This window comes from Emericellopsis atlantica, assembly GCF_019669845.1.
Source record: "Emericellopsis atlantica unplaced genomic scaffold F5Z01scaffold_20, whole genome shotgun sequence".
Taxonomy (NCBI): domain Eukaryota; kingdom Fungi; phylum Ascomycota; class Sordariomycetes; order Hypocreales; family Bionectriaceae; genus Emericellopsis; species Emericellopsis atlantica.
The window spans coordinates 457,538-477,374 of NW_025764722.1; the positions used below are offsets into that span (position 1 = coordinate 457,538).

Here is a 19,837-nt window from a genome sequence, read left to right on the forward strand (position 1 = left end):
TTCTCTGCTGCTCCATCTGATGCTGTTGCGTAAGATTGGGCAGTGCAGTTCATTAATGACCCAGCTCTCAGCAGGAGTCGGGACTCAAGCCTGAACTCAAGCATGACCTCCGCCTACACACACTCACTCACTGTCTTGCACATGTCCGGTATTCTGCCTTGTGCTTCCTTAAGAGAACCCGGTTCGAGCGTCGCGCAGGCTGTGACTTGATGGTCTGGACGCTTGAGGTTTATTACACTTTATGCATAGCCACCACCACCACCGGACCCCGACTATAGTACGTCGTCCGTCGGCGACTCGACACACCACCAGCTTGCCATCTCCATCTACCTCGACCTGCCTCGATCCCTTGCCCATCCAGCTTCAGAAGTTTCAGCCATCGCTGAGCTGCTATCATGGCGGGCGATTCATTGGCACCTCCCCAGCTCACGCTGGACACATCATGTCGCCGCCCCTCCTCCTCCTCCACCACCACCAAAGGCCGCCTCCTCACGCCCTCCTCCACCTCGGGGACGTTGGCGTCTCCGGGTGGCATGTCGTCGAGCTCGACCTGCTTCGACGACCCGGACGTGGCCCTGCGGCCAGACCCAGGCACAGAAGCCGACTTTGCGGTCGACAACAACCCATACGCCTTCTCACCGGGACAGCTGAACAAGCTCCTCAACCCCAAATCATTATCGGCTCTTCACGCGCTCGGCGGTCTCCGAGGGCTCGAGAAAGGTCTGCAGACAGACCTAACCAGCGGCTTGAGCGTGGATGAAAAGGGCGCCACCACCACAGTCACCTTTGAGCAGGCCGTGCACTCCTCAGAGTCTGTCCCTCCCAAGAAGACCGATCATGGGGGGAACACATCAAATGAGACCTTTGCGGACCGTATACGGGTCTTTGACCGCAACACCCTGCCGCCCAAAAAGGCAACACCGTTCTGGAAACTCATGTGGGCTGCCTACAACGACATGGTACTCATCGTGTTGACCATTGCCGCGGTCATCTCGCTGGCGCTCGGTCTGTACGAAACCCTAGGCGTCGACCACCCGGAGGGCGCCCCCCCTTCGCTCGACTGGGTGGAGGGCGTAGCCATTGTCGTCGCGATTGTCATTGTCGTCGGCGTCGGCTCGTTTAACGACTGGCAAAAGGAGCGTGCGTTTGTGAAGCTCAACGCCAAAAAGGACGAGCGGGAGATCAAGGTCATCCGATCGGGGCGGTCAGAAATGATCAGCGTCAACGACGTGCTCGTGGGTGACGTGATCCATCTCGAGCCCGGCGATCTCGTGCCCGTCGATGGCGTCCTCATTGAAGGGCATGAGATTAAATGTGACGAGTCGTCCGCGACGGGCGAGTCGGACGCCCTTAAGAAGACGGGCGGCGAGGCTGTCATGAAGGCTCTGAACGAGGGTCATAGTGGCTACGGCCTGGACCCGTTTATCATATCGGGTGCCAAAGTACTAGAGGGTGAGTTAAGAAGCTCTGAGACTACAATCTCCAAACTAACAGGCCTTCACAGGAATGGGCACGTTTGTGTGCACCTCGGTTGGCGTCAACAGCAGCTTCGGCAAGATCATGATGTCGGTCCGCACCGAGATTGACCAGACGCCACTCCAGAAGAAGCTCGGTAAGCTCGCCTTGGCTATCGGCTACCTGGGCAGCGCCGCGGCTGGCCTGCTGTTTGTCATCCTCCTCATCCGCTTTGGTGCCTCGTTGCCGGGCGACTCCAGATCCCCGGCGGAGAAGGCATCCAGCTTCATGGACATTCTCATTGTGGCCATAACCATCATCGTGGTCGCCGTCCCCGAGGGTCTACCGCTGGCCGTGACCCTGGCGTTGGCCTTTGCGACCAAGAGGATGTTGAAAGAGAAGAACTTGGTCCGTGTGCTCCGCGCCTGTGAGACTATGGGGAATGCGACTACAATCTGCTCCGACAAGACAGGCACTCTGGTAAGAGTTTCTCCCTTGTTCGACGCAAGAAACAGACACTGATAAGCCTAGACAACCAACAAAATGACCGTTGTGGCTGGCACATTTGGATCAACGAGCTTCTCGGCAGCCGACGCTGGTAAGGACGAGAGTATCGTCTCCTGGGCCAGAGACATACCCGAGGCCACCAAGGACCTGTTGATCCAGTCGGTTGCCATCAACGCCACAGCGTTCGAGGGCGAGCAGGAGGGCGTCGTCACCTTTATCGGCTCCAAGACGGAGACGGCGCTGCTCCAACTGGCCAAAGACCATCTCGGTCTCGCGGCCCTCGGGCAAGTCCGCAACAACGAAGAGGTCGTCCAGATGATGCCCTTTGATTCGAGCAAGAAGTGCATGGGCGCCGTCATCAAGCTTCGCCAGGGCAGAGGGTACCGACTCCTCGTCAAGGGTGCCTCGGAGATTCTCCTAAGATACTGCTCGTCCAAGGCGAACTTTGAGACTCTGCAGGAGGAGGACCTGACGTTGAGCGACAAGGACTCGCTCAACGCCAAGATTGAGGGCTATGCCGCCAAGTCGCTGCGCACGATTGGTCTCGTGTACCGCGACTATGAGCAGTGGCCCCCCAAGACGGCGCGTCTGACAGAGACGGGCTCTGTCGAGTTTGCATCCCTGCTTGAGGACCTAATCTTCCTTGGCGTCGTCGGCATCCAGGATCCCGTGCGCCCAGGCGTGCCCGAAGCCGTCCGCAAGGCGCAGAATGCGGGCGTGGTCGTGCGCATGGTCACCGGTGACAATATCACCACGGCGCGTGCCATCGCGACAGAGTGTGGCATCTTCCACGAGGGCGGCATTGTCATGGAGGGCCCCGTCTTCAGGGCGCTTTCGGAGGAGCAGATGGATGCCACCCTGCCCAAGCTGCAGGTTCTCGCCAGGTCCTCGCCCGAGGATAAGAGGATTCTCGTGACGAGGCTGAAGAAGCTGGGCGAGACTGTTGCTGTGACTGGCGACGGGACCAACGATGCGCCAGCGCTCAAGGCCGCGGACGTGGGCTTTTCAATGGGCATCTCGGGTACAGAGGTTGCCAAGGAGGCATCCTCGATTGTCCTGATGGATGATAACTTTGCGTCCATCATCACCGCGTTGAAGTGGGGACGCGCCGTCAACGACGCCGTCCAAAAGTTCCTCCAGGTACGTGACTTTGGCAGTTTTATTGTGATGTTTCTAACCGGTGTGTAGTTCCAAATCACGGTCAATATCACGGCCGTCCTGCTCGCCTTCATCTCGGCCGTCGAGTCGCCCAGGATGGAGTCTGTGCTCAATGCTGTCCAGCTGCTCTGGATCAACCTCATCATGGACACGTTTGCTGCATTGGCTCTGGCCACGGATCCGCCCACGGAAAAGATCCTCGACCGACAGCCGCAAGGGAAGGACAAGCCCTTGATCACGAACAATGTACGTGGACTTGTACTACAATGGAAAATATCATATTAACGCACCCAGATGTGGAAGATGATCATCGGCCAGGCCATCTTCCAGCTCACCGTCACGCTCGTCCTGTACTTTGCCGGTGCCAGCATCCTCAACTACGACATGAGCGATGCCGACCAGAGGCTCCAGCTCAACACCGTCATCTTCAATACGTTTGTGTGGATGCAGATCTTCAACGAGTTCAATAACCGCCGTCTGGACAACAAGTTCAATATCTTTGAGGGGGTCCACCGGAACTACTTTTTCATCGGCATCAATATCCTCATGGTCGGCCTGCAGGTCCTCATCATCTTTGTGGGTGGTCGTGCCTTTGAGATTCACGAGAACGGTCTGGACGGCACGCAGTGGGCCATCTCGATTATCCTTGCTCTCTTCAGTTGGCCGTGGGCCGTGCTCGTGCGACTGTTTCCCGACACGTGGTTCGCCACGATTGTGAGGATTGTCGGATACCCCGTCGTGGTCGCCTACCGTTTCCTGGGGAAGATGTTCAGGGCCATGTGGTCCCCGTTTGGACGGCTGTTCCAGCGGATGTCCAAGAAGAACAAGCAGAGGGAGAGCGAGGATGAGGATGAGGAGGAGGCCTCTGATCAGGCCTCTGATCAGGCCCCTGCTCCGATGGAAGCGCCTATTGTACAGATAACGGCTGCGGAGTAGTGTGCCCTGCATTTTGTTTTTGTGAGCGTTCTTCCGTTTAAGTTTACGAGATACCCCAGTAGAGCCATTTGTCATGTTTCACGATCATTTGTCCGGTGACATGAGTCCATTATGCACGATTACTCTTACATTCCAGCAGCACTCAGTGCTCAATCTTGAGAGAAAAGTCTACATAGCCAACGCCTTGATGAATCGCGCTCGTTGAGATGATGTCGATATCTGGAAACATGTTAGCATCACACCCAACACAAAAAAAAGTGGAAGCCTTACCATGGCAGACGTAGGCGCCCACATTGTCCTCCCTCAAGCCGCCCGACACCTCGAGCAGGAAGCTTTTCTTTCCCTGCCACTTCTGCCTCAAACTCTTGGCAGCGACCTTGACACCGTCGCCCGTAAAATTGTCCAGCATGACAACGTCCGCGCCCGCAGCGATAGCCTCGTCCGCCTCGTCCTCGCTCTGCACCTCGACCTCAATCTTGACGCTGAAGCCGGCGACCGCCTTGGCGGCACGGACGGCATCGGTGATGCTCCCCCGGCTCCAGACGTGGTTGTCCTTGAGCATGACCATGGTGCTCAGATCCATCCTGTGCGCGTCCGCACCGCCGACAAGCATGCCGTATTTTTCGACCAGGCGGAAGCCGGGTGTCGTCTTGCGCGTGCCGGCCAGGATGCCCTCGTAGCCCGCCTCCCGCAGCTTGTCGACGAGGAGTTTGCTCTGCGAGGCGATCCCCGAGCATCGCGCGAGAGTGTTGAGCGCGACGCGCTCGCCAAGGAGGATGCCTCGCACGGGTCCTCGGACCGTGGCGACTTTCTGCTTCTTCCCATGGCTGCTGAGATCAAGCTGGGCGCCTTCCTCCGCGTACCACTCCACGGTGCAACCGCACTGTGTAAAGACCTCGTCGAAGAAGGGCCGCCCGGCGATGATCCCGGCTGACTTGCCCCAGAGCGTGGCTTCGCGCGGTGCGTCCCCGACGACGAAGCCACCGTAGTCGAATGAGGGTGTGTCCTCGGCTAGCCACGCGGTCACAGATGTTTTCCAGCTGGGAGGGAGGAGGTGGGCTGGGATGCCCCGCTCGAGGGGCACGTCAATGGTTTGGCCGGACATTGTGCTGTTCTTGTGAGCCGAAGCAGAAGGTTTGGAAAAGTGACGCACAAGTGAGCCAAAGGTAGTGATGTCTATGTCTAGTACGGAGCGTAGCGTCGGATAAAAACGAGCGGGTAAGTTCCAGAGGCAACATTCGGATAGAGTCGGCGACTCGGCAGCGTCCTCTGGTCTGGCTTTTCACGTGGCACGACCATACCAAGAAACAGAAGCTATTTTACTTTATGGTATGTCATTATAATTGTAAATATCTCATTTAATTACGCAAGTTGGTTATTTAATCGTCAAGTTCATACTTGAATGTGAAGAAATGCAGAGACTCACAGTCGCCCTAGTCGCGGGTAGCCAGAAGCGAGTGGGTCCAGCCAGCACCACTCTGACCAATGACTACTTGACATCCCTTCTCTGCTAAGGAACCAGAAAAGCCCCGCACATTATAGGATCTGACCAATCCTGTGACCGTCCCCTTTTCACCATCAACAAGCGCGTAGGCGGACTCAACTTCATGTTCATTGACACTCGGTAGCCGGAACGAACGCGACTCGAATTACTCAGGAGCTGTCCAACCAGGACACGATTCTTCACTACCCCAGCGCCATGGCGCCACAGGTGACCAGCTGGGAGGGCCTGCTCTGGGTGTCTGAAGAAACCGATGAGGACACCGGAGACTTCAAATATACCATGTTCGCAACCATGGAAGATGACATGATATACTACGGCCAAATTAACAGACCAAAGACCGACATATCATTTCAGCAGGTCACCGATGCCCTTGCCCGTATTCCTGACGAGGAAATTCTCCCCCAGTGGCCAGAAGACTTCACTCTCACCAAGGCTCCCCAGGAGCTCCCATCAAAAATTTTCATCAAGCGGCCCAAGCTAGCACTATACGACGTCTTTCGGGAGCACAAAGTAACCCATCTCCTCCAGAAGAGTTTGGCCGAAGAGGTAGAAGCAATGGAAATACTGAGGAGCCATCCTCACCCAAATATCGTGGGATACCACGGCTGCCATGTGCGACGGGGCTATATCACAGGACTCGTGCTTGACCGACATGTCCACGATCTGGAGAGCTACTTAAAGAGCGGCTACATCATACACGATGAGGATCTGTTTATGGAAGCACTGGAGTCCGCCATTCATCACCTACACTCGCTTAGCTGGGCCCATAATGACATCAACCCAACAAACATACTCGTGGCAGAGGACAAGAGACCCATTCTCATCGATTTTGGCTCGGCTCGTAGGGTTGGAGAGGCGCTCTCGACTAGCCGTGGTACAAAAGGCTGGATTGATGGCGAGATGAAGGACTATACCACGTCGGAGACCCGACATGATACTTCAGCTCTGACCAAGTTGCGTACGTGGCTAAGTCACCCAACATTTGAGGATTGAGTACAGTAGCTGTGCTATGCATTTTCCTAACGTAAACACTTGGGCGGGTTGTCTGCCCTGCAGAGTCGCGACTCATCTTCACCAAAGCTGCCGCATTCGATTGGGCTGGAAAGCGCATCTGGCCCTGCGTACGGGTGACGAGTGTCGAATGGGAAACCAAGCGCTCAGTCTGCCTGCGCTGTCAAGTTGATGTAAATGGCGTCCACTTGTCAGATTCGAAACTTGTCGGTGTCGCCAATGGTTACTCGTCCTCGGTAACGCACAACGCCCTCGTCGGCTTTGATTACTGCAGCAACGGCTTGCCGCATTTGCTCTTTGTTTTTGTATCTGGAAAGGGCCTCCTGTGCACGGATCGCCTGCGCGTTTTGATGTCCGTGAATTTCTGTCAGCAACAGCAAACGCTTGTCGTCCGCTTGAGATTCCTGCCTGAAATTCCCTATATCCCCAAAAATGACCCGAGACTTGGAGCAGCAACTCCGCCGCTGTGATTTTGGAGTGTCTCGACCTGGCAGACTCACATGCATACAGCGCATGGTCCAGAAGGTGCTCATCATTGCGGTCAAAGGGTTCGTCGGAGGGCAAGTGTCGTCGTATCGAATGAAGCGCAACACTGTGCAGCATGGATTGTAGATGTGTGTTTTCGTGCTGCGTCAAAAGCGCCCATCTCGCAGCGTCATGGACCTGCTATTGTACGGTATAGTACCTTTCGTCACCCTCGCTGCTCATGGTTAAGTATGTAAGAGAAATCTTTGAACAACGTCAACGCCTTGTCCAGACTCGCCTCCACATTGAGCCTTCCGATCGGTAAAGGGTCACACACAGCAGACTTTGGAAAGTCACCGCCACCTGCAATGACGACCTCCGGGACACTTCGGCTTTGGCAATCGCCAACACTTCACAGTGAGGGACCGTGCGAGACTGAACATGTCGAGTAGCAGTGAATGTGGTATGCTCTGGGCTCGCAGCACCGTACACATGAAGAGTATTTCGACAGCGAAATCATCATGGCGCCCGAGTCTGGAGATGGCTTCGTTGAGGGATTGCAAGTGACTATTGGAGGTATCCTCGTGCAAAGGACGGTAAATGTCGCCTTCTGGGGCCCCCTGAACTTGCCAAAACGCAGCAGCCGTCATACTTGACATTCTTTGTGTCTGCTCCGACAGGGTTGTCCCAGTCCCCCACGTGCGAGTGATTGCTTGGGATATCTGCAGTGGTGACGGTCTCTGTGACTTACAGAGCTTCTCCACCATCTTCGCGGCATCTTCTGTAGTCATGTTCGTTATCTTCAGGGTCCGGCCAGGACCAACCAACAACCTTGAGACAGCCAAGTCGTGCGTCAGCCAAATAGTTGTGCTCGTTGAACTTCTTGGCAAAAAACCGTACAGGTTCGCCATCATGGGCTCGCGGCGTCCTTCTAGGCCAGACATGTGAAAATCGTCGGCATTATCAACAACCACAAGCCAGCGACGTTGTTTCTCAATAGCCTGGCAGACATTCCTCAGCATGGCAGTTCGGTCATTTCCTCTGCCCAGACCGAGCACTGTGCCAATTTGCGTAGCTTGTCTTCAGTGAAGGGACTGAGTGGCCCTGGATCCAGTAGACCGAGTACGTCGGATCTTCGCAACACCGGTAAGCGTACTCCAAAGCCAACTGCCTTTTCCCAGTGCCTGGCAGGCCCTGTAGCGCTGCTTCCTGGTGCACCTGCGAGTTGAGAGGTAGGAGACAACAGAGTTTCCTATAGTCCTGGCGTTCCACAAGATTTGGGTTGCGAGGAAACGGTATGATTGTAACTTGGAGTGTGACACTTTTCCCTATAGCGCGGACTGGGAGAGGCCAAGCTTGTACGTGGATGAGGAATATATACGTTGGCATCCAGTTGAGACAAGACAAGCCTGGCATATGACGCAGCCATGGCCGCCGCGTACGGCTGAAAGACTTTGCTCCTGCGAATCCCCTCGAAGTCACAGAATCCACTGATGACCGCAACATTCAGTTGGGCGAGAACGCCAGCTGCCTCCATCTCGAATGCGATGACACCATGTTCGTCCCTCATCATGTTCCTGGTAACAGAGTCGCGAATATACTCGCTCCCCGAGCCAATGGTTCCATAGAACACTCGGGACTGTTGTTCTGGAGGGTTTGAAGATAATTGCGCAGGCGCCGTCTGGTCTCCAGCCCACCCGTACCGTTGATCTTCCGTATGACTGGGATGGGCGAACGTGCCGTCGTCATGCCAGCAGTCCTCGATACGCCGGAAGTTATGCAACATTTGTGCCAATGCTTCTTCCCTCATGAGGCGAAAGGAACTAAATACCGACCGGATAGGAGCAGCCGTCTGTTGCAGAGTACGTGTATAGCCATCCCTCAACATTGTCGTTGGGCCGTGGCGGACGTCGTGGAATACCAGCTGCCAGTCCAACGAGGAACCCGGACTGCAAGTTTGGAAACGTCCTCTTGACTCGATAGGCCATGGCGGCCGCAGAGCCGGACCTGGGCGGCGTATCGCCGCGCAAGCTCACTACGACGACGTTGTGCCCCGCCATACTCCCGCCAATGTATGAGAACTCGTCGCATAGTGGCTGCCGATGCCTGTGAAGCTCGTCTAGCATGTAGTAAGCAGCTAGTGCCTCGATCTGGCGGGGTGCAAGCCATGCAACGTTGTAGATGCCCACGTCCATCGCGGGTTTGCTTTCGGGGGCCGCCATTGGGGAGGTATTGCCGCTCTCAACATCCCAGGCAAAAAGTGATTTTGCGGGTGAGCGATAGGAAACTGGGGAGCTCACTTCCCGGGGAGGTTTGGAGGGTCAAGATTCAGGGGGTAGGTAACTAGTCTTAGAAGACGGTAAGTGGAGTCGAAGATTTATCGTGAGATTACGACACGATTGAAATTTGTCCACAAGCTGAGGACTGCTTGCCGATGACCGATAAGCGGTTATCCGGCCTTCAGTCGCCATCTTGCCACAGGCAGTGTTGCGTACACGTATGAAGCGATGCTGCATTTGGCGTTTAGGAGGCAAGAGGTCGTATTCATCACCATATAACCTTGTAGCTCAGAAGCAGCTATCGACTGCGCTAGAGACGGTCGTAGTTCAACTTCCAGCTCACGAAACTCACAACAAGGCATAATTGACCAATGCGGTAATATGTGAACAAGTAAGAAGATCATGGTGAGAGAGTAAATCAATTGCGAAATTGATACCTGGGGGCTCAATTAAGACCCTGGGTTATATCCTGACACGGCCTCCAGAACAAGCCACATGTTCAAGTCTCAAGTCACAACCAAGCAGACTCGCGCGTAAATAAAGATTCAAACAGAAAATATTAATCATTTAACGAAGCATAATCCATAATGGAAACAATAACAAAAGAAAGAAAAGCAGAAAAAAAGAAAAAAAAAGCAAGCCTAACCCATCTTCCGCAGCACCTCAAGAACAGGCCTATCCATGTTCTCGACAAACGCACACGCCACCTTGCCAATGTAATCATTGGCGGCGACGGCCTGCAGATCCGTGAGAACCTCCGAGTTCCAGTACGTCTCAATGTCAATGTCCTCCTCGGCCGTCCAGCACTGCACAATGAGCGACTGCGTGAAGAAGCCGTCCGACGTCTCGGCGAGCGAGTACTTGTCATGCGCCGTCTGGAGGAGCGGCTTGATATCGGCCTCGTCTTCCTCGTCCACCTCGAGGCCCTCCTTGGCAGCCGTCTTTTGATGCCAGGGCTGCATCGAGAAGACGCTCGTCGTGTCGTTGATGGCATTGGCAATCTCTGGGCCGAGCTTGGACATGTTCTGCACGCCGTACTGCTCGTACGCGACACGATCGGCGGCGTCATCTTGGATCTTCTCGAGGAGCTCTTGGACTGTCTGATTGTGGTCAAAGCGCACGCGCAGTGGCATGCGCGCTGTGATACAACCGGGGATCTTCTCGAGGCCCTCGACGGGGGCGTGGCGACCGGACGACACAGTCATGGTGGTCACATCATCCTGCTTGCTAAAGTGGGCAAGCATGGCAGCGCAGGCCACCGTCATGATCGTGCTGGACGTGATGTCGTAGTTCTTGAAAGCGCCCGGCAGCCTGATGATGTTGGGGTGGTGCTTAGTGACGTGACGGAGGCGTGTGGTTGGGGTTCGCTCTGGTGGGAATGTGGTTCGCTGGCAGCCAGAGAGCTCGTTGCGCCAGTAGTCGGCCATGGCCTCTTCGTCCAGTGACTTGCAGTACTTGACGAAGCTGGCAATGTTCTTGAGCGGGCGCATCTCCATGCCGTGGTAGGCGGAGAAGAGGTTATCAATGACGAGACCCATGGTCCATCCGTCCAGAATGGCGTGGTGCTGGAACCAAGCGAAGAAGTATTCGCCGTCCTCCTCGATGATGGCATTGCGCGACAGGCTGGTGCCGCAGCACATCTTCATGTTGCACGCCGCGTAGTCCATGTACGAGTGGACGCTGAAGCCAGTCGTGTCTTCCCAGGTCAGGTCCTCCTGAAGCACAGCACCAATCGTCTCGCCTGTCGTGTGCATCACATAGCGAGTGCGCATGTTGGGGAAGTACTGGAACAGTTGCTCCCACGCGGCCTTGAAGGCGGGAATGTCCACGTGAGAACCCAGGCGCCAAAGACGAGTGGCCAGGAGCGTACCAGGGATCTTCTTGGAGCCGACCATAAAGGCCTCTTGGACACTGGTGGCAGGGTAGACATCGTCGAATTGCGCGTCATCGGGGAGGTTGCACTCGCGACGGATGACATCGAGCACGCTGTTGTCTGGCATCAGCTCGAATGGCTCTGTGGGGTAGCTGCCGTAGTTGTTGTCGCTCGACGAGCCCTCGGCGAGGGCAGACAGCCGGGAGTCCTTGAAGATCTGGGACACCGTGAGGCCCATGCCGTTTTGTTGCGCAAGGGACGATAGTTGAATAGCCAGAATGGAGTCACCGCCAATCTGCAGGAATTGATCGTGTTTGCCAATCTCTTCGGGGCTCATGTCCAGAATGCGAGCAAAGAGCTCGCGCAGTTTGAACTCCGCCTCGGTAGTGGGCTGTGTCTTGACGTGACTAGCCGAAGAGAATGTTGCCAGCTCGTCCTGAGTCAGTCCGTCGGCGATACCTTGAAGTGTCTTGCGGTCCAGCTTCATGGAAGCGCCGAAGAAAGGCATCTGCTTGATCGGTAGGAGCATGGCCGGAACCATATATCCAGGCAGCGAGTTGCGAAGAGCCTCTGTGAGCTCAGAGAGGAAATTTTTCATCTCGTCATCCATCGGGAGGAAGCGAGAGCTGTCGTCAGACGATGCTTTGGCCTCCTTGAAGGTGACCACTGCAATCAAGGTCTGACGGTTGTTGTGGCGAATAACCAGCCCGGCAACGTGCTCAATAGCATCCGAGACCTTCTTGATCCTGTCCTCGACCTCACCCAATTCCATACGCTGACCACGCACCTTGACCTGCGTGTCCCGACGGCCATGGTACTCCAGTGTACCGTCCGAGTTGTACCGCACCAAATCACCAGTTCTATAGAAAGTTTGCGGCAACTTGCCTGCCAAGGCAGCCGGCATCCAGTCGACGTCCGTGACAAACGCGGCGGCTGTCTTTTCGGGATCATTGATGTAACCGCGCGCAAGAGCGTGTCCCTGGACCAGGAGTTCACCGATGCAGCCCATGGGGGTGAGCTTGTTGTGGTTGTCCGGTTCCACGATCCAGTTGACATGGGCTACACCACGACCAATCGTCGTGGGAGGTGTATCCGCGCTCTCATAGGTATGAGCTGCACAGCAGATACAAGTCTCCGAGGGACCGTATCCGTTGATGAGCTTCACACGACCGAACCACGTCTCCATTGTATCCTTGCCGGGCGCCTCTCCGGCCACCATGAGCTTCTCGAGGGTGGGGACATCGGAAGGACGGACAGTTCGGGCAAAGGATGGTGTGAGAATGGCGCAGTCGACGCGGGCGCGCTCCATGAAGCCAGCAGTGTGCTGCATGCGCTCGCTGTCCGTTGGCAAGCAGACTGTGCCACCAGCCGTGAGGGTGGTGAAGATCTCAAAGATGCTACCATCGAAGATGAAGCTGGCGAACTGTAGGAAGCGTGGCCTGTAGCCGCTAAAGTCAAACATCTTGCGTTGGCCAGCAATGGAGCTGGCGATGCCCTTGTGGGCCACGAGAACACCCTTGGGTGTACCCGTGGAGCCAGAAGTGAAGAGGACATAGGCACCGTTGGTAGGCTCAGGCTTGAAGCGTTGCTGAGTGGGCTGCGACAGTCCCTCCAGCAGAGCAGCCGACAGCTCGATCACATGGGGAGCCAAGCCGTCGCACGAAGCGCGAGTCGAGGGGGAAACAACCAGGTATTCGGCACCAACCTGGTTGATGAGACCCTGCCTGCGGCTGACAGGGTGCTCAGGGTCAAGAGGGATGAAGACACCGCCGGCCTTCATGATGCCGACCATGGCGACAATGGCCCAGGGCGACTTCTCCATGCAGAAGGGAACAAGCGTCTCGGGCTTCACGCCCAGTTCAGCGAGATGATCAGCCAGCTGGGTGGACAGAGCGTCCAGCTGGCCAAATGTGAGAGACAGCGCAGAAGAGTAGAGAGCCTCGTGGTCGGGCGCAATCTTGGCTTGCTCGCTGATCAGATCAGGCAGGGTAGAGTCGACGGCCTCGGGGACATAATCGTTCCACTTGGTGATTTGCTCGAGATCCCATTGACCAGCAGCTGTCAGCGACCCAACTGGTTCGTCGGCCGAGACCAGAAGCTGCTGGACAAAGTGGTCAAAGTGATTCGACAGGGCAGTGAGCTTGTCCCTGCTCATATGGTTTGCGTCAAACGTCAAGACCAGCTCGACGTGGGTGTCGAGAAGGGCAGCTTCGACGACGAGGGGGTAGTTGAAATACTCGTTCATGGCGTCGCCAATCTTGGAGGCGTCAAAGGTCAGCAGTGCCTCCTCGTCAGCCGCGCTGTTGGAGTGGCTGCTCTGACCAGGCTGGATGGTGATCAGGCTGGTAAAGTCACAGGCTTCCTTGGCGTCCTGGCTGATGCGTGTGATCTTGGGCAGACCGAATTGCTCGTAGGTGGTCATATCCATGGCCTGTGATTGTATGGCCTGGAGGAAGTCGGCTACGGTCTGCTCCGGGTTCACCTGCACACGGACGGGGACCGTGGCAATAGCAGGTCCAGCCATCATTTCAAGCCCGGGAACCGGGGCATTGCGACCAGAGATGGTGGCACCAAAGGTGATATCGTCGGTCTCGCCATAGCGGCCCAGCACCAAGGCCCACGCGGCGCGCAGGATGGATGCCTTGGTGATCGTTTTGTTGAGCGAGGGTCCAAACTCGATGCTCTTGGTGACCCGTTCGGTGGCGCGAGGCTTGTTGGCAGCTTCGGGGCCAGGAAGCTGAGGGAATGTGGCAGGCTTGGCGCCCTCCAGCTGTTGCTTCCAGAAATCGCCGGCGGCCTCGAGATCCATCTCGTTGACGTACCGGATAAATCCAGAGTAGGGCTGGACAGGGGAAGGCTCCTCGTCGTTGTAGTTGCTGTAAAGCGTCGCCATTAGCAGGCCACGACTCCAGCCATCAAACACCGAGTGGTGGATGATCTGCACAAAGTAATGGGTGCCATCTGTATCCTTGACAATAGCGTAGCGGGTGAGTCTTGACCCATAGTCCATCGTGATGGTCTTGGTGTAGTCCATGAAAGAGCCAAGATCCATGTTGTCGGACACCTCTTCCCAGTGGACGTCGTTCTCGATGACCACCTGGGCGAACGAGTCCTCAATGTCGACGATCCTGGTGCGAAGTGCATCGCACATCTCGACGGTCCTGCTCCAGGCCTTCCTGAAGCGGTCGATGTCCACTTGGGTGGATAGCTTGTATATGTGCTTGATGATGTACGCTCCAGGTTGTTTGATGGTCAAGGTCATCAGACTGCTTTGGAGCGCAGTGCAGGGATAGGCATCCTCGATGACATCGTCACGGGACAGGCCACACTGGTCGCGGATACCCTGGCCCTGGATAGCCTGTCTCTGGAAAGGTGTCAGGAGACTGAAGCGCTTTGGCCGGCCAGATGATGCGCTCTCCTTCAATTCCGTCGCATTGGCGGCCATGCCTATGAGGCTGGGGTCGTCAAACACCTCCTTGACCGTGATGGAGATGCCGGCGTCACGAGCTTGGGTGACGAGCTGCATAGCAGCAATAGAGTCACCGCCGATGCGCAAGAAATTGTCGTCACGACCAATGGCCTCGGTCGACTTGCCCAGCAAGGTAGCCCAGATCTGGGCAAGTCGAATTTCCATGACGGTCTCCGGAGCCCTCTTCTCAGCATCGTCAAGCGAGTAGGCGGCCAATTGCTTGTCATCGAGATTGCCCATGAGCTTGATTAGCTTCTTGCGATCGAGCTTGCCAGCTGTGCTCGTCGGCATGAAGTGACAAGGGATGTAGAAGGTCGGAATCATGTATGGAGGCAATGACTTGCTAAGGTTGTTGACCATGGTGGAAACCTCAGCCTGGAGCTCGTTGGTAAAGGTGTCGAAGATCTCGTTGGTGGTGTCCGTGGCGTCCGTCTTGGTGGTGTAAGAGAAGAAGGCAGCAAGGCTGGCGCCAGAGTCGGTCTTGAAAACGTCGACAGCGATCTGTTCCACGCGGGGCAGGTTGGTGCGGACATGATACTCAATGTCACCCAATTCCACGCGCAGGCCTCGGATCTTGACCTGGGAATCCTTTCGAGATGCGAACTCGATGGTACCATCGGCGTTGTAGTAGCAGAGGTCACCAGACTTGTAGAACCTCGACCATAGGGGGTCAGATCTCTTGGGCGCCCACCCTGGCAGGCCGTCCGCGAAGACGACCGCAGCAGCAGTCTTCTCGGGATCGTCGAGGTACTCGCGCATGATCGTAGGCGACTGGACGACCAGCTCACCAGCTGTGCCCACAGGAGCCAACTTGGTCGGGTCCTCAGGGTCGACAATCCACAAGTAGCCGCCCACAGGTCGTCCGATTGTAAGCGGCGACTGGCCCTCCTTTTCGATCTCGTGAGTACAGACAATGACACAGGTTTCGGTGGGACCCCAGCCGTTGACAATGCGGCTGTGGCCGTACCACTGCTCAAGGACGTCGCGGCTAACGGCCTCGCCGCCGACGCAGAGCAGGTCGACCTTGGGCACATCTGCTGGACGGATGGTCCTGGCAATTGATGGCGTCAAGAAGAGCGTGTTGATCTCCTTCTCAGCAATGTATTCGACCAAGCTGTTCATGCGGATCTCGTCCGAGGGAACACACAGAGTCGCCCCGTTCATCCAGGTGCAAATGATCTCGCCGATGGAGAAGTCAAAGACGAAGGCGGCGAATTGGAGAATTCTGACATGTGGTCCAATGCGCAGGCGCTTGCCGAGGGCGGCCTGTGAGATACAACAGGCGCGGTGCTCAGTGACAATGCCCTTTGGTGTACCTGTTGATCCCGACGTGAAGACGACGTACATCGCGGCGTCTGGGGAAACCGTAACATCAGGGGCCTTTGCGCTCTTCGACTCATCTTGGGAGAGCTGCGTGTTCAGCTCACGGGTGACTTGCAAGACGTTGTCAAGCAAAGGCGCCATCCTCTCAGCGTATTGGGCCGAGGTGAGCACAAGCTTGGACTTGCTAGTCTCGACAACTTGCGCATGGCGCTGAGGCGGATGCGTAGGGTCCAATGGTACGAAGGCTGCGCCAGCCTTGTTGATAGCGAGACACGCCACAAAATGCCAAAGAGATTTCTCAAAGCAGACGTGGACAAAGTCATGGGGCTTTACACCGTACTCCTCGATGAGTAAATGCGCGAGGCGGTTCGTGGCCCGATCAAGCTCACGGTACGTGAGGTCGCCATCCCAAGCTTCGACCGCGAGGGCGTCAGGGCTGGCCTCCACTTGCTTGGCAAAGATTTCGTTGAAGGTCGAGTCAATGATCTCGGGCTCTTCAGCGTTGAAGCTGTAAGCCTGGTCAATATCCCATTGGCTGGAAATGTCAATCTTGTTGACCGGCTCGTCAACTTTGGTGAGGAGCTCCTTGATAGTCTGCTGCAAGTGGTTTGTCAAGCCCGTCATCTGTATCTCGGAGACAATGTTGGAGTCGTAGCTGATGTTGACTTCAACCACCTCGTCCGAAACAAAGCACTGTAGAACCAGTGGGAAGACAGTGTAATTCTCAAGACTGGCGTTCACCTGCTTCTCATCGGTTTCCACGGGAATCAGCACCTGGTCAGCTTCGCTGCCCATGCTGGACATGCTCTGGAAAGGCTGCACGACCAGCAGCGAGCTGAAGTTGAGGGCTTCTTGCATTTCAGGGCCGAGCTTTGCAATGTTCTGAGGGCCAAACTGCTCGTAAGCAATCATCTCGGAGGCTTGAGACTGGATGCCCTGTAGGAAGCTGGTGACAGTCTGCTCCTTGTCCACAATCACTCGGATTGGCACCGTAGCGACGACAGGGGCGGCCATCTCGCCGATGCCAGGGACAGGCGCATTGCGGCCGGAGACGGCACTACCAAAGCAGACGTCGTTGGCGTTGCAGTATCTGGCCAGGACCAAAGCCCAAGCAGCACGCACAATCGTGGCCTTGGTGATGGATGAGTCCACCGTTGGCGGGAGCTCAAGAACAGTATGCATGTTGCGCGTGTTGGCCTTGACATTCTTGGCGGGCGCGGCGGGCCAGACGGCGCGCTCGGCGTCTTGAAGTTGGCTCTTCCAGAAGTTACTGGCAGCCGTCTGATCCATGCTCAGAATGTACTTGATAAACTTGTCGAACGGCTGCAGAACAATGTCGTTGGAACCATTGTAAGCGTCGGCGAATGCGCTGAGGATCACACGCATGGACCAGCCATCGTAAATGGCGTGGTGGGCAACAAACGAAAAGTACCACTGCCCGTCGGTGTCTTGCAGAAGAGCGTAGCGACAGAGACGGTCGCCGAATGTCATTTCGGTACGGTTGGCTTCTTCCGTCCAGTCGGCCAAGCTCATGCCCTCGGTGTCTTCCCAATGAATGTCATCCTGGATGAAGACTTGGATAGGGGCGCCCATCATGTGGACAATGCGTGTACGCAGGTTGGTACAGACACGGACCGTCTGCTCCCACGCAGCCTTGACATGTTGGTGGTCCACGTGTTCAGGCAGCCTGTAGAACCAAGAGGCAATGTAGGAGCGAGGTTTGGTGGCCGAGAGAGCCATCAGTCCGGATTGGAGGGGAGTGCAGGGCAGAGCGTTTTCGATGACCTGGTCTTCGCTCAGCTCGCACTGGTCGCGAGGCAGTTGTGCGAAGATGGCTTCGTACAACTGTGGGTTGAGAAGGTTGAAAGGCTTGATGTCTTCTGCAAGGCTGTCGGCCTCCATCAGGGCAGCTTTCGAGGCAATCGCTGAAAGCCTGGGGTCGTCAAAGATGATCTTGACTGTGAGGTTGATTCCGGCATCGCGGGCAGCCGTGACAAGGTAGATGGCAGAGATCGAATCACCGCCAATACGCAGGAAGCTATCATCGCGACCAATGGTATTCAGCGGCCGGTTAAGAATTGTCGCCCACAGCTGCTGGATCTTCTCCTCCATCTCCGTCTCGGGAGGTCTCTTGTCGGTGTCGGACAGGGAATACTGTCCAAGAGCTTCGGCGCTCAAGGAACTGATCTCAGCCTTGAGCTTCTTACGATCCAACTTGGTCGAAGTGATGAATGGCATATAGTGGCATGGCACGAAGAGCGTCGGCACCATATATGACGGCAAGGCGATGGAGATTTCAGCCACCATCTCCGTGATTTGGCTCTGCATGTCGGGCGTCATGGGCATAAAGAGATCCTCCACCATATCAGCCTGACTGGGGTCATCGTTGTAGCAGAAATAGGCCACAAGGTTCGTGGCATTTTCTGTTTTGTGCACATCCACAGCGACTTGTACCACCCCAGTCAATGACTTGAGAATGTGATGCTCGACCTCACCGAGTTCGACACGCAAACCGCGGATCTTGATCTGCGTGTCCTTGCGTGAGCTGAACTCCATGGTCCCGTCAGGGTTGTAATAGGCCAAGTCACCCGACTTATAGAAGCGACTATAAGCCTCATGGTCTGTGTTCGGCGCCCAGGCCGGCAGCACATCCATGGTGGCGGCAGCCGTCTTGGCGGGATCGGCGAGATACTCGCGGAGGAGGGTTGGTCCTTGAATCATAACCTCACCAATGGTGCCGATAGGTGCCAGGCGGTGAGGATCTTCGGGATCGACAATCCAGGTGTATCCGCCCACGGACTTTCCAATAGTTCCCGGAGAGCCGTCAGGGGTGGCATATTCGTGGATCGTTGAGCAAACGGTAGTCTCAGCCGGACCCCAACCGTTAACAAGACGAATCTTACCGAACCAGGTATCGAGGATGTCTTGTCCGACGGCTTCACCTGCGAGGATGATGAATTCCACGGAAGGAATGTCGGCAGGGCGAAGGGTGCGCGCAAAGGCCGGTGTGAGGAAGAGCCAAGTGATCTGGTTCTTGTTGATAAACTCCACCAAGCCATTCATACGCGTCTCTTCAGACGGCACGCAGACACAAGCGCCGAAAAGGAAGGAAGGAATCGTCTCTCCAATCGACATGTCGAACACATATGAAGCAAATTGCAACATACGGACATTCGGGGTCATGCGCAGTCGGCGCCACATGTTGATCTGCGACGTGCTCAGAGACCGGTGCTCGATCACGAAGCCCTTGGGTACACCAGTGCTGCCAGATGTGAACAGAATGTAGGCAGCGTTGCGTGGTGAGATGTTGTCGACTGGTCCACGGTTGGCAGTCTCGGGAGCTTCAGCCCTGAGCTTCTCGTCGAGGTCACCATGGACCTCAACAATGTTGGGTAAGAGCTCGGCGCAGCGGGGGGTTTGCTTGGACGAAGCAAGACCAAGGCGAGCACCGGTCTGGTTGACAACCTGTTGCAAACGAGCTTCGGGGTGCGAGGGATCAAGAGGCACGAAAGTGGCACCCGCCTTGTTGACGGCCAGTATAGACACGAAATACCAAACCGACTTCTCGAAGCAGATGTGAATCAGTTCGTCGTTCTTGATGTCATAGGTCTTCATCAGGTGATGAGACAGACGATTAGCAGCCTGATCAAGTTCGGCGTATGTCAGTTGACCATCCCACGCAATGACAGCGGGAGCGTTGGGCTGCTCTCTGGCGTTTTGCTCAAAGATGTGGTGCCAGCAAGAGTCGATAAGTTCCGGGCCAGTTCCGTTGAGTCGATATGCTTCTTGTACATCCCACTCGCCGGCGATGTTGACGGCACTGAGCGGATCCTTCCGTTCGGGAAGAAGCTCCTTGA

At 56.0% G+C, this 19,837-nt stretch overlaps 5 protein-coding genes across 5 annotated transcripts in view; 2 read left to right on the plus strand and 3 right to left on the minus strand.

Moving 5' to 3' along the window:
• Nucleotides 1-129: 129 nt before the first annotated feature.
• Nucleotides 130-4,127, plus strand: F5Z01DRAFT_223496 (calcium-translocating P-type ATPase). The gene is made up of 5 exons (XM_046258242.1): nt 130-1,452; nt 1,505-1,935; nt 1,987-3,102; nt 3,151-3,366; nt 3,415-4,127. The coding sequence occupies exons 1-5, from the start codon at nt 396-398 to the stop codon at nt 4,054-4,056; spliced, it is 3,462 nt and encodes a 1,153-aa protein (XP_046116638.1). The 5' UTR covers nt 130-395; the 3' UTR covers nt 4,057-4,127.
• Nucleotides 4,128-4,198: 71 nt separating this feature from the next.
• F5Z01DRAFT_625336 (nicotinate-nucleotide diphosphorylase) lies at nt 4,199-5,161 on the minus strand (the record flags this gene model as incomplete). Its single annotated transcript, XM_046261415.1, has 2 exons — nt 4,199-4,275; nt 4,327-5,161. 2 exons carry the CDS (start codon nt 5,159-5,161, stop codon nt 4,199-4,201), a joined length of 912 nt encoding a protein of 303 aa, XP_046116639.1.
• Nucleotides 5,162-5,663: 502 nt separating this feature from the next.
• F5Z01DRAFT_223590 (kinase-like domain-containing protein) lies at nt 5,664-6,592 on the plus strand. The gene has a single exon (XM_046258243.1). The coding sequence runs from the start codon at nt 5,756-5,758 to the stop codon at nt 6,551-6,553; it is 798 nt and encodes a 265-aa protein (XP_046116640.1). The 5' UTR covers nt 5,664-5,755; the 3' UTR covers nt 6,554-6,592.
• An 856-nt stretch (nt 6,593-7,448) lies between these two features.
• On the minus strand, nt 7,449-9,258 carry F5Z01DRAFT_638214 (uncharacterized protein; the record flags this gene model as incomplete). Its single annotated transcript, XM_046262351.1, has 6 exons — nt 7,449-7,471; nt 7,527-7,748; nt 7,788-8,077; nt 8,193-8,254; nt 8,418-8,888; nt 8,923-9,258. The coding sequence occupies 6 exons, from the start codon at nt 9,256-9,258 to the stop codon at nt 7,449-7,451; spliced, it is 1,404 nt and encodes a 467-aa protein (XP_046116641.1).
• Nucleotides 9,259-9,805: 547 nt separating this feature from the next.
• The window catches only part of F5Z01DRAFT_690515 (aerothricin synthetase 1), a 36,129-nt gene continuing 26,097 nt past the window's right edge, over nt 9,806-19,837 (minus strand). The window contains exon 4 of the mRNA XM_046266116.1: nt 9,806-19,832. Within this exon, the coding sequence (XP_046116642.1) occupies nt 9,957-19,832 (9,876 nt within the window). The 3' untranslated portion in view covers nt 9,806-9,956. The remainder of the gene's footprint in view (nt 19,833-19,837) is intronic.